Raw genomic sequence first — 12,152 nt, 5'->3', positions numbered from 1 at the left:
GAACTAAACCCGACTGAAATGATGGAGAACTGCATTAGAAGAACTTTGGTGCCCTCTGCTGGAACCTCCACGTATGAGAAGGAACGAGAACCTGCGAGATAACGCGAGAAAGAGTCTGGCCAATCAGAGTTGCATACGTCATGTCGACGATGCCTTCGCTTCTTCCTGCCTACACGGTCTAGTCAGCTCAAACGTCTCCCTGTTTTGACCGGAATATTTATGATTTATGTTTCTATTCACGACAGCAGCAGATAAAAAGTAAGTGCTTTGATTAACATCGAATACGTTTCGACTTACATTACGTGACAGTTTGGCGTCTTAGCTTCTCATTTATCTCAATCTACCAAGCTAACTCTCCCGTCTGTATGACTTGCTAACAGTTAGCTTGTTAGCACAGCTATGGAGTGCATCATTTATACCTGCCGCAACTGTTTTAAAGTAACCTGCCAACGGTAATAATGTAGCTGGAAGTGAAATAAGGCTTTTGTCGTGCTAGACTTAAATGCTAAATTTAGAGGACGTTGCAAGCCAAGCATACGTGTACCATGCTATGTTAGCAACGTTGGCGAAGTGCAAGTACACTCACTGGCCCCTTCATTAGGTACACTCTAGGTTCAACTGCTAGGCATTTAGACATGTTCAAGACGACCCGGCATTAGAATGGGGAAGAAACGTTTTTAATCTTGTTTTTTTTGTCTGCTGTTTTTAAATGTGTTATGTTACAATGAAGTAAACGTGTTACATTTTGCTTCCAGATTTCCACTATGGCATCTCGAGCAGGCCCACGAGCCTCGGGCACGGATGGCAGTGACTTCCAGCACCGAGAGAAGGTCGCCTCACACTACCAGATGAGGTATGTTCATTTACAAAAGAAACATTAGATGGATGCCAACTCCTGACTAGTGAAATGCAACTGTACCTGCACTTTGATTTATAAGTGACTGTTAAGAGATTCACTTCATATTGTTAAAAACGTGCATGAATTCAGTTTGCATTTGGTACCCCTCACAGCGTGGCCCTGAAGTCTGAAATCCGTAAACTCAACATCGTCCACGTCCTGATCTGGGTCCTGATGGCAGCTCAGGTAATACAAATCCTTTTGAAAAATGATTTTCTTTGACAGTTGTAACACCCGAGCTGATGTCTGATGTGTGGTTCTCTTGTCAGGTGATTGTGAGCCAGCTGAGCCTGGTGTCCCACAAGGTGGTTTGCTCTCCATACCAGTGGGAGTACCCCTACCTGCTGAGCATAATTCCCACAGTCTTCAGCTTCTCGGCTTTCCCCCGCAACAACATAAGCTACTTGGTGATCTCCATGATCAGCGGCGGGCTGTTCTGCATCTCCCCTCTGATCTACGGCAGCATGGAAATGTTCCCCGTGGCACACCAGCTCTACCGGCACGGCAAATCGTACCGCTTCATCTTCGGCTTCGCCGCCGTGACCGTCATGTACCTGGTGATCATCATCGCTGTGCAGGTGCACGTCTGGCAGATCTACTACAGCAAGAAGCTGCTGGACCAGTGGTTCACCAGCACGCAGGACAAGAAGAAGAAATGAGTCTGCCCGAAGCACAGACTGAGAGAAGAGACTCTCAAAAGTATTCGTCTTTTTCTATATTTATATTTGACAGTGATGACATCATTGTTGATACAAAAAAAAAATACTGGACTTCTGCTGCCATCACTCAGTACATTAAAGGATAAAAGGTGGAGTCTGGGACCCCCCCCCCCCCTCTAGATTGTAGACTGCCTATCTCTTTACACTTACATGGCCTTTCTACTGTTGGTATAGTGTTATGTGCTTGTGTTGCAGAGTTAAGAGCTTCATTCATAACATTTCAACTTTGACCTTCAGAGTCCCGGCTGCGTTTTCTCCTGGTGAAAATGTCTCTCCTGGCTCCGCCCCTAATCCTCCACTGAACTGTAAACGCCTTGTGTTTGTACCTCGTTATTTCAGGTACCGACAGTGTAAACACACCAGGTCTGACTGGAAGAAGACTGTGATGACATGTAAGGTAATGTTTTGGAAACAAATAAAAATTAATATGTGATTGTAAGATCGGTTGTGGGCTCACTAAGGCTTTACTTGGTGTCTTTTTTGGGCTTCTGTCACTGGTGCAAACATTCTCTTTGCCTTGTTTGTTTATGCAACACAGCCTTCACTCTTTCCCCTAGTGTGTGTGTGTGTGTGTGTGTGTGTGTGTGTGTGTGTGTGTGTGTGTGGGGTAAAAACAAGACAAAGGTCAATGTAGTCATGTTTTTTTCAAGATGATTTATAAGTGTCAATCATTTTAGATTTTTTTTAAGAAATAAACTTAAGTTCAGGTGAGATAAATCTTTGATACCCATCGTTTAAATTCAGTACATTGATTTATATTGCAACCTTCATCTGATGGTATCAAACATTTTCAGAAGAACATCACATTTAAGAAAGTTGAAAATCACCCCAAAAATATCAGAAGAATATTTCACAATAAATAATAACATTGTATCTACATTATTTTTAATGTATTATCACACCAACAAGACAACTTCAAAATATTATTACAATTTACCATCTGTAATTGGTAAAGAAGGGCATTCAATGAAATGACACGCTTTTTATAAAAACTTTGAGAAAATGCATGTACCTTGTTTGAGAAAAAACACCAAATATTCTGAAAGATTGAACTGTGTGAGCGTCGCTGGAGCACTTCAGGTTATTTATTTGTACCCGTAGGTAGATTTAGTTTGCAGAGAAAAAGACAAGGGATCCATCCGGACACTAAAAACAAACAGACACATCTCTAATAAAAGGAGTGGACCAGTTCAGATCTCCAAATATTTCAAAAACATATTAAGAAGGAAAACACTAGTACAAAATGGACATTCATAATTAAATAAATACGCATCTGTGTGACGCTCCTATGATGTGTACATTTGTGCAATAGCTGCTGAGATAAAACTGTTGTTACACCGCTTCGTTCTACTCTGGGAAAACTAACCTCCGGCCCGAAGGAAGTGCAGAGGGTGGGAGTCATGGTCTCGTATGGAGCTGGAATTCACAGTTTGGATCAGAACTCAATTTTGAGTCAATAATTGTCCCGAGATATTTGTACGATTGCACAAATTCTACTTTCTGATTCCTGATTGTTAGACTTCATGGGGATGTCTTCTAAAATCAATGATCATGCAGGACAATGTTTCCCTTTCAGGTACTGCCGCACTTATTTCCCAGACTGTTCAAAGTGCAGTAGGGCATTCATGAATGAGGTCCCTGTACCTTTCTTCTCTGGGACCTTCAGGCACCAGCTGACACGGCAGATCCTTCTCAAAGTTCCTCATCAGCAGCTTCACAGCTTCCTCTGGACTTTTATGAGTTTAAGAATGTCTGACAGAAACGGAATCTTACATTAAATAACGTTCAGCTCTTGTGTTTCCCTTTGATTGCAGTTAAACATCTAACCTTAAAGATTACAGCTGACTGAAGATGGCAGCTCCGCATTAGCCTCCTCATAATATAATATGATATTTCTGACATATTTGTTTACATTTTTTGGACTGCTATAGTATGTTTTTTTTAACATGCGACATTTGTTCCTCTCACAGTTTTGACATTACTTTATTTTTGTACATAGAATGTTTTTTTATAAATATACTGTATATATATATATTTTTTTTTTTAGATTTTGTTCAGATTTATTTTATTTTATACTATGACGTTTTTATGAGTTTTGTGACATACTAAACTATCTTGTTTGTTCTGATATGTAAAACAGTTTTTGCGATTAAATGTAAAAAAATCAAGCTTTTCGACAAACTATGTATTTTTTTGGTTAATTTTTTACGTCAATGCAGTTTTTTCAGATATTCGTTCAACATATTTTGACTTACTATACAAGACCATTGTCAAATGTGATCTTAATCTTAAAAGCAACGACATGACTTCATTAAGAGTTGCAAAAAGGGAAATGCTTTATTTTTTACAAATATTTGATAGAGCTGCGGCCGCTCAGGAAATGCATCATAAAGTGGAGCCAGGTGGGGTGCTGGGAATCTTTTAGAACTGTAAATAAGTTGAATGAGTGGAATACGCTTTGGATCTAAAATGACTTAAAATGCAAAACTTAGGGTACTGTTAAACACATTTGTTTTGTCTTTTATCTGCACATATGAGACCATGGTAAATACCATAGTCAAACTGTACGAGTGTGTTGTGAAGCTCACCCTTCTCCATCTCCCTGCCTGCCTATCAGGAAGTCATCAAGGTGATCCAGCCGGTGTTCTTGGGGAAGATGATTATTTACTTTGAGAACTACGACCCAGAAGACATGGCGGCTCTGTACGAGACTCTGGGCTACGCGGCCGGCCTCTCCGTCTGCTCCATCGGACTCGCCCTGCTCCATCACCTCTACTTCTACCACGTCCAGAGGACAGGCATGAAGATCAGAGTGGCCATGTGTCACATGATCTACAACAAGGTCAGTAGGAGGGCAGTTCACATTATCATTGATGCTGCTTGACCTGCATGTCATGGCACTGAAGGGATGACCTTTGAATGTGTTTCTTCAACAAAAAGCCCTAAAACTACAGGTCGTATCTCTTATATCTCTATATCTCTTTCCCTCAAATGTGATCTCTTGGAAAGTGTTTGTGATCGATGCTCAGCACTAATGGCCCTTCCTCTCTTCTTCCTAGGCTCTGTGTCTCAGCAGTTCAGCCATGGGAAAGACCACCACGGGCCAGATCGTCAACCTCCTTTCCAACGACGTCAACAAGTTTGATGACGTAAGTGAAACTGAAATCTTTCAGAGAGCAGAAGGGCTGCTATTTTTTCCTGCAAAGGTCAAGGTGCTAAAACATTGCCGGCCAACAGTTTCAGATGTTTAGATTTAGTTTGTCCGACATTGGCTTCAGAATCAATTTGCCCTGGATCCACACAAATGTAAGGGCTTGTGTTTTATTTGCACTTTAAAGTTAGATCAAATAAACTTTATTGATCCCAATTTAGGAAATTAAACAGCACAACTCGTTAAGAGAAAGGAACACGTTTATTATTGTGTATGTTTTCTAACCCAAATGTAACACAATGTGTCTGCGGTGGTCTTTAGGGGGGGAGCGCGGCGGCAGGGCCATTGGTGGCAGTGGGACCACCTTGTGGGTCACATAGACTTTTCTGAAACACATTAACGATGCAAGATTTAGCTTTTTTTATTTTGTCCGTCTTATACAGATAAAGAAATAACACTTAATCCTCCCAAATTCTCCCTAAGCTCTGTGAGTGATGAACTCAGGGTTCCCACAGCCAGAGGGAACCCTTTCACCAGACTTTAACCCTCACCTTAAAGAGGTTGTCTCAGCGCTGGTCCCCTTCAGCGAGTGGTAGGGCCCTTTTTGTTTGGAGTTGGTGACAAAAGACTTGTAGGAGATTGGGGGGAGGAACATCTCCTGATATTCGGTCATGGGCTTCTTCCTGGACAACAAGGCAACAAAAACATTGTGTTGACACAAACTGGTTAAAACTCAGTATAAAAAAATGCAAAAGACAAAAAAGTTTAAATACATAAGAAAAATAAAATGGAAGATAAATATATAAAACTAACTACAACTGTCACAAGTAGCCTTCAAAGGTTGTTGAACATGTTACTTCTCTTGAAGATATGGTCCCTGACCTTTTCATAAAGAGAATGTATATCCCTGTGTGGCTTTATAAGCTAATATACTTTTGTAAGCAACATAAAAGCCCTAATATAAGTGCAATTATATATATGTTTTAAAGATACTGGGACATTTGCCAAAGCTGGAAACTAAGCATGGCATTTAGGCTACCAGGTTGTTGCAATATGCGTTTGACAGTGGGACATTATTTGTTGATGCACCGTTGGCCCTGGGGACAACAATAGTGGGTGCACCAGGCCTACATGTCCTTATGAAAGCCCTACTAGAATTGCAATATCTCTCTTTAACTAAAAGCTTCTAAATGAAGGACCTCACCCCCCAGATGTGGCCGGTTGGTTTCCCCGTTGCCTCCTCATGGTCTTACTTGTTAGCATATCCGAGCGGTGGAAGATGGGCTGTGTTGAGAGGAAGCCTCAGAGATCTGGTTATTGATGCCGTTGTCATGGCTACAGAGTTATGGCGATGATGCGCTTTGGTGGTTCGGAGACACTTTTGAATATATACAAAGTGTTCCATCACAGTTTAATGCTGAATGAAATCCAACCATTTGACTAAGGAACTTTATCCAGCGATCCAACCGTCGTATTGTTAGTTTTATAGTGATTTTTCAGTTTTCTTAACAGTATTTCTACACTGCAATTGTTTCAAAATCATATTCTTTCCCTGCAATTTCAACAATATATTTACAGCAGTTGATACCTGTTTGTTACAATTTAGATATTTGTTCAATATTATCACAGTATTTGATCTTTCGTCTTTTTTTGTTTCTTTCCAACAAAATCTGGACAGTATTATTTGAAAACCTTGTCCACTATATGTTGACAGGATTATTGGAATTGTTATTTTGTAATTGTTGCATTTGTTCTTAAAGTGGCAGAAGGTAGAAATGTAAGGACTGTAAATGTTTTTGCTGCGGTGTCTGAGTAGATCATAAGAACATGCTGTTAGTTTTGTTATTAAACTGGTCGAGCTGCACCCCTTCTGTACTGCAGAAGCCCCCCCTCTTGTTGGGAATCCCTGCTGTAGTGGATGCTTGCAGCAGGGGGCAGATTGTTCATAGTTTGGCTGATTTCCCTCTCAGATTTCCCCCTTCCTTTCCCCTTTGCTTCCTCACGCTGACTCTGTTGTTCCTCTGTCTCTCTCTGTGAGGTGTTACATGTTGAGTTCCACTGCACCTCCGCTGATCTCTCCTTGCTGTTGTTTTTCTTCTGCCGTGCTGTGAAGTACGTACCCCCCATATGATTTGTCATCTTCACCCGCCTTTTAGCTGCATGCATCCTGCTTAGTGTAAAATGAATAGGTTATGACTCTGCAACATGGCTTCCTCTGTGTCTCCCTCGTGTCCTTTTTATAGAACTCTGTACTTTAACCTTAATGCTTCGCTTTGACCTGTAATTACGGTATTGTGCTAACATGCATCGTCGTTATTCCATGCACAAGAATCCCTTTTAAGTAAATACTGTCCAATAAAAGATGAGATAAAATACAAATTCTATATACACACTTGTTTTAAGTTAAGTGCCAGCATATTGATTTGACAAGTTGTCCTGGTGGTGCAACCTGGCAGGTGGTCCTGCACTTCCAGTGGGGGGGGGGGCCTCCAGGCTGTGGTGGTGGGGGGGCTGCTGTGGGCGGAGATCGGTCCGTCATGCTTGGCAGGCATTGTGTTGCTCATGATCAAGTGAGCACCAAACATCATGATGCTGTTTGGAAGACTCTTTTCCACCTGTTCAGGTCACAGAATCCAGATATTCCATACAAGCTGATAGCGTTGCAAATGTACAGATTTACCCTGCACATTTGAACTGAGCAGAGGTCTCTACTCAAACAACACACAAGCAACACAAGTATCAAGCACACCTTTGAAAGTCATATGCTATAAGGCTATTGTTAATACATTTGGTGCTGTGTACTGTACATGTGATGGAAACTTCTGAAGCAATGGAGACGAGACTCAGAGAGACACGAGGAGAGCAGGAACTGTGATGGTAAACACCGATTGTTTATTTAGAGCTTCGGCCGGAGAATTCATAAGACATTGACACAGCGGTTGCCAAACCAATTCTGAAGATCTCTACCCCAGACCTATGTATTTAGCTAGTTCTGAGAGAAGAATCAACATGCTGCATAACAAGATAAAACCATCACACCTCTATCAGCTGATGCCAACAGGCAGGAACAGGGAGACCAAACACTGAGAGCACAGCAGGTTACAGGACTGTGCTCCAGTGAGGGCAGTCCAAACTGATACACTGGGTCAAAGTTATGGGCCTAGGAAAATATTTCCCCAACAATACATATGGTCAAGTAATAAATAATATAAAATAACCTGGTTTCTCACTGTACTGAAGTCCCAATTATCAGACGTGACATAACTTTACTTTAAGTAGCTGGAAGTGGAAGAACCTTGTAACCTTGTAACCAGTAATGTTCAAAATAGGATCCAATTTTGCTTTCACATAGAAGCTTCTTTTAAAAGTTGTGTCCATTGTTTTTTAATAAACCATTTCTGCAGTATTCATCAAATTTACATTTCCTTTTGCTTCCGTTCTCACTGACGACAGGATCCGCGGTGGGGTCTGGGATCAGGATCATCGAGGTGTACGTCTGGGAGAAATCCTTCGCTGGTAAAAACATGAAAGGCATTCTTGTTGAATTGAAGAGATTTGAGAAGTGAGCCAAGGACTACAAACCAAAACCTACAGCATAAAAAAGGACAGCTTCTACAGCCCTCCGAGGGCCCGCTACATACCTACATAACCATGATTTAGTTTTGATTCACACTTAATGTTACAGTTGGTATATTACCTTTAACAAATGTGGTCCAGATTTACACAAGTACTGGTAGATTAAGGTCATCCACTAGTTACAGTTTGAACTAACATCTTAAGAACTGTGCTTTTATTGTGAAGGATCTACTGATGTTGGCTCTGCTTTTTGCTTGTTGTCTAAATGCAAGCTTCGCTGTCTGCATTGAGTCTCTGCTCTTTAAATATTTGGTTATTAATTGCATAAACTATTTTTTAACCACACCTCAAATGCTCCTTGCATTTAGATGGCATGTAAAGATATGCAGCAGCACACTTCTGAAGTGTGACCGTTGTTTCACTTTGTTGCCTACTATGCATTTATTCACGCACGCCTGTATTGATTTGCATTGATCACATGCAACTTTTTGCAATTATTATTATAATGAATATTATTATGTCAATATGATCCCTCAAGGATGTTTTTCATGCTTTGTATTTTATACTGCTCAAAAACTGTGTTAAAATAGGTCACAAGACTGCTGCTTTATTTTATTCTCTATGCCTCATTTCTATATTCATACTCTGTGTTAACAAGCCCTAAAAACCTGCATTGGGAAATAAAATGACGTGCAATAAAGTTTAAGAGGTGATTGTTTGTATTACATTATTTGTCACTCTTCAGCGTACTAAGATAAGCCTACTAAGAACATTTGAATGCAAACTTGCTCGTTGTAAGCTTTAGGGTTATGAGTTCAATTCTTATTAAGGTAATGTGACTTTTTTGGCTCAACTCCTAAATGAATGACTTATTTCACGAGTTGCTCTTATTGCATACTGTATGTTTATGTAACACTGCCTGTCAGATGGCTTAGCTCAGTGTGATAAAGAAGCCCTCAGAAAGCATGAGGTTGTGAGTTCAACTCCAACAGTGTGCTATATCTTTATCAATTTATCGTTAGATCCAACACCAAGAGAGAAGAAATCAAAAGCTCTAACACAAATATGGAAAGCACATCTGATCATACTGATAGATGTTGGGTTAGAACAGGGGTGCCCAACCTTTTTTGAACCGAGAGCTACTTTGAAAGTTGCCAGTCTGCCGAGATCTACCAGTCCAAATAGAGAGGCGTAGCCATTACTGACAGCCTACCAGGTAAATACACACTTCTACTTGTATACAACTGACCTTTGTACGATGAATACTTCATAAAATACTGCAGATCCTTTATCTTACATCTTTCTAATCTACACACATACAAGTATTTAACTGAAGTTACACAACAGTGTTGTTGATACAGAGTTGGAGTTTATTCACACGTCACTACAGTGCGTAATGTTTTCAAGAAACATTGAACAGTGCTGCCACATATGACACAGGGAAACAAGAAAAGACTCGGAACCCTTTCTTTGCCATTATATAAAAATAGTGTTGCTACAAAAGTATACATTCGGCTTACTAATAAGACAACTCCGATCTGAAGCTACACAGGAATCTGCTGCCAAAGTGCAATAAAAAAGACTAAATTAATAGAATCAAACAATTTTTTTGTTGAATATAAATATAAATGCATTTAAAATAGGATGCAAGCAACACTAGTTTCTTAACCTGAATTGATAATAGACTATAATCAATTTAAACAGAACAGATCTTAATGTTTGCATTCTTATACCATTTTGTACAATAATTATAATGAATAAGTTCAAACAAACTAAAACTTACAGCTGATTAATAACGGTATCTAACTTGAGTTTTTATTATATCAAAAACCTGTTGAAATGCTAGTTATTTTTACTGTCCCCAAAAAGCCCGTCGGCAGCCTCCAGGAATGCTTCTTTCACAACTTCGCCGTCTTTGAAAGACTTCATGTGTTTCTCAAGAACGTGACTGATGCGATACGATGCTCTGGTTGCAGCCTTGCTCTTGTTGTTGGGCCTGGTGAAAATTGACTGCTGTGCATTTAGCTGTCCTTTCAGGCCCCTCCCCTTTTGGGAGCGTAGGGCAGAATTAGGAGGGAATTCCGTCTCGTAGCGTGTGTGCACTGTTTTGAAATGCCGCTCCTAAATTACCCTTCTTCGATAAAGCCACGCTCGCATTGCAGATGAGACAGATGGACTTTGAATTGGAATAGATACAAACATAATCATCCTCCCACTCGGAGTGAAAATTATATATTTTGGGCTTTTTTGCTTCTGCCATAATTGCGGTCTTGTGTGTGTGCGGACTACTCCTGTTGACACGGTCGGACAACAACGTCAGCGAAATAGTGCCCACTGCCCACCAGCCACGCCCCGACACATGGGGTCACGCCGGCCAATCACAAAGCTTTGATGCGTACAAGTGCATTATTCTGGAACAGGAACATTATGTTACAGGACATTAACGATAAAACAGAATGTTGTTGTTCTATTTTTAGACACATCTCGGGATCGACTGGGAATCTCCTCGCGATCGACTGGTTGGGCACCCCTGGGTTAGAAGATCTGAGGTTGTGTGTTTGGTTCCTGCTTGGGTCGACCACAAAGACAATTACTTTGAAAGGTTATTATATTGTTTCTATGAGATTTCATGGCTCATGGACTTATGAGGAAGCTCAGTAGAGCTGATGTTGTGTGTTCGATACTTAGGTTTTGAAAGTCCAACATGCAGAGGTTGTGACACAAACTCTACCAGAGACCTGTCTCAGATTTCATAGAGTGATGTTCTGAAGAACTGTAGTATTCGGTTCGATCCTCATGAAGTGCAGTGATTTTCACAAAAACAACACCCACCCAGTACAAATGTTTTTTGAAGTCCAAGACCCAAAGTGTAGAATTAGGTTACCAAGCGACACAGAGTCAACCCAGGTCAGATGGCTCACAGGGATACAACACTGCCTTGAAGGGAGGAGGTTGAGGGTTCAATGCTTATCATTGGCAGGGACTTTTAAGGTCAAGCACCCGATATAATGAATTCATATAAGCAAAGAGAACAGTTTTACATTAATATCTGGTGGTGGTGCAATTCCGTTCCATACTATACTATGACTTTCTTCACATTGACTTTGTTTCACAACCCCTACCAAGAGACAGTCTCTACCAGAAAACTGACAGAGAGCTCATGTCCTTTAGCTCAGAGTGATATGAGAAGGATCAGAAGACCAGAGGTTTTGAGTTTGATTCTTAGAGGGAGCAGTGATATTAAACATCCAGATTAAAGAAGAGCAGAGTTTTACATTTACTTGTGTCCATGGTAACTGTTCTAGGCACAGCTTTGTGACAAACTACACAATTACTTTTTTTACATTTCCTTTTTGAAACAAAGTCTTGGACAGTTGGACAATGACTGTCTCCGATCTGATAGCTCAGAGTGATACTACGCTGCTCAGGTAAACTGAGGTTTAAGGTTCGATCCCCATGAGGTGCAGGGATTTTCTGGAGTCCAAGACCCAAGTGGAAATATTACCAAACGCAACACATATGGGCCAGGGCAAATGGCTGACTGGGATAAAGCACTGCCTTGAAGACTGGAGGTTGTTGATTCAAACCTCTTTATTTCCACTGGTTTTTCAGGTAAAACATTCAAAATGAGGTAAAGAAGAGTTTTTCATTTATAAATGTTGGTGGCACAATTATGTAACTTACTTACAAGGATAGTTTTATTCAGATGGACTGCACTATGACTTATTTTATTTCCTTTTTTACATTTGTATTTGTCACATAATCTACCAAACAACAGGTCACTGTCTCAATCTAATAGCTCAGAGTG

At 40.5% G+C, this 12,152-nt stretch overlaps 2 protein-coding genes across 2 annotated transcripts; both read left to right on the top strand.

The window, feature by feature from the left end:
• Nucleotides 1-135: 135 nt before the first annotated feature.
• On the top strand, nucleotides 136-2,056 carry LOC117546716 (protein jagunal homolog 1-B). Its single transcript, XM_034217064.1, has 4 exons — nucleotides 136-258; nucleotides 756-853; nucleotides 1,012-1,084; nucleotides 1,168-2,056. The coding sequence occupies exons 2-4, from the start codon at nucleotides 765-767 to the stop codon at nucleotides 1,555-1,557; spliced, it is 552 nt and encodes a 183-aa protein (XP_034072955.1). The 5' UTR covers nucleotides 136-258; nucleotides 756-764; the 3' UTR covers nucleotides 1,558-2,056.
• A 159-nt stretch (nucleotides 2,057-2,215) lies between these two features.
• On the top strand, nucleotides 2,216-9,050 carry LOC117546717 (multidrug resistance-associated protein 4-like). Its single transcript, XM_034217065.1, has 3 exons — nucleotides 2,216-4,459; nucleotides 4,677-4,766; nucleotides 8,222-9,050. The coding sequence occupies exons 1-3, from the start codon at nucleotides 4,274-4,276 to the stop codon at nucleotides 8,294-8,296; spliced, it is 351 nt and encodes a 116-aa protein (XP_034072956.1). The 5' UTR covers nucleotides 2,216-4,273; the 3' UTR covers nucleotides 8,297-9,050.
• The last annotated feature ends 3,102 nt before the right edge of the window (nucleotides 9,051-12,152 follow it).

This window comes from Gymnodraco acuticeps, unplaced genomic scaffold, assembly GCF_902827175.1.
Source record: "Gymnodraco acuticeps unplaced genomic scaffold, fGymAcu1.1, whole genome shotgun sequence".
Taxonomy (NCBI): domain Eukaryota; kingdom Metazoa; phylum Chordata; class Actinopteri; order Perciformes; family Bathydraconidae; genus Gymnodraco; species Gymnodraco acuticeps.
The sequence above is the reverse complement of the archived record's forward strand: the minus strand, read 5'-3'. Positions and strand labels throughout refer to the sequence as shown.

Coding starts and splice junctions, on each gene's coding strand:
- LOC117546716 (XM_034217064.1), top strand. CDS start 765: ATGGCATCTCGAGCAGGCCCACGAGCCTCGGGCACGGATGGCAGTGAC. Junction 854..1,011: donor GCCTCACACTACCAGATGAG/GTATGTTCATTT, acceptor TACCCCTCACAG/CGTGGCCCTGAAGTCTGAAA. Junction 1,085..1,167: donor GGGTCCTGATGGCAGCTCAG/GTAATACAAATC, acceptor TTCTCTTGTCAG/GTGATTGTGAGCCAGCTGAG.
- LOC117546717 (XM_034217065.1), top strand. CDS start 4,274: ATGATTATTTACTTTGAGAACTACGACCCAGAAGACATGGCGGCTCTG. Junction 4,460..4,676: donor GTCACATGATCTACAACAAG/GTCAGTAGGAGG, acceptor TCTTCTTCCTAG/GCTCTGTGTCTCAGCAGTTC. Junction 4,767..8,221: donor ACGTCAACAAGTTTGATGAC/GTAAGTGAAACT, acceptor CACTGACGACAG/GATCCGCGGTGGGGTCTGGG.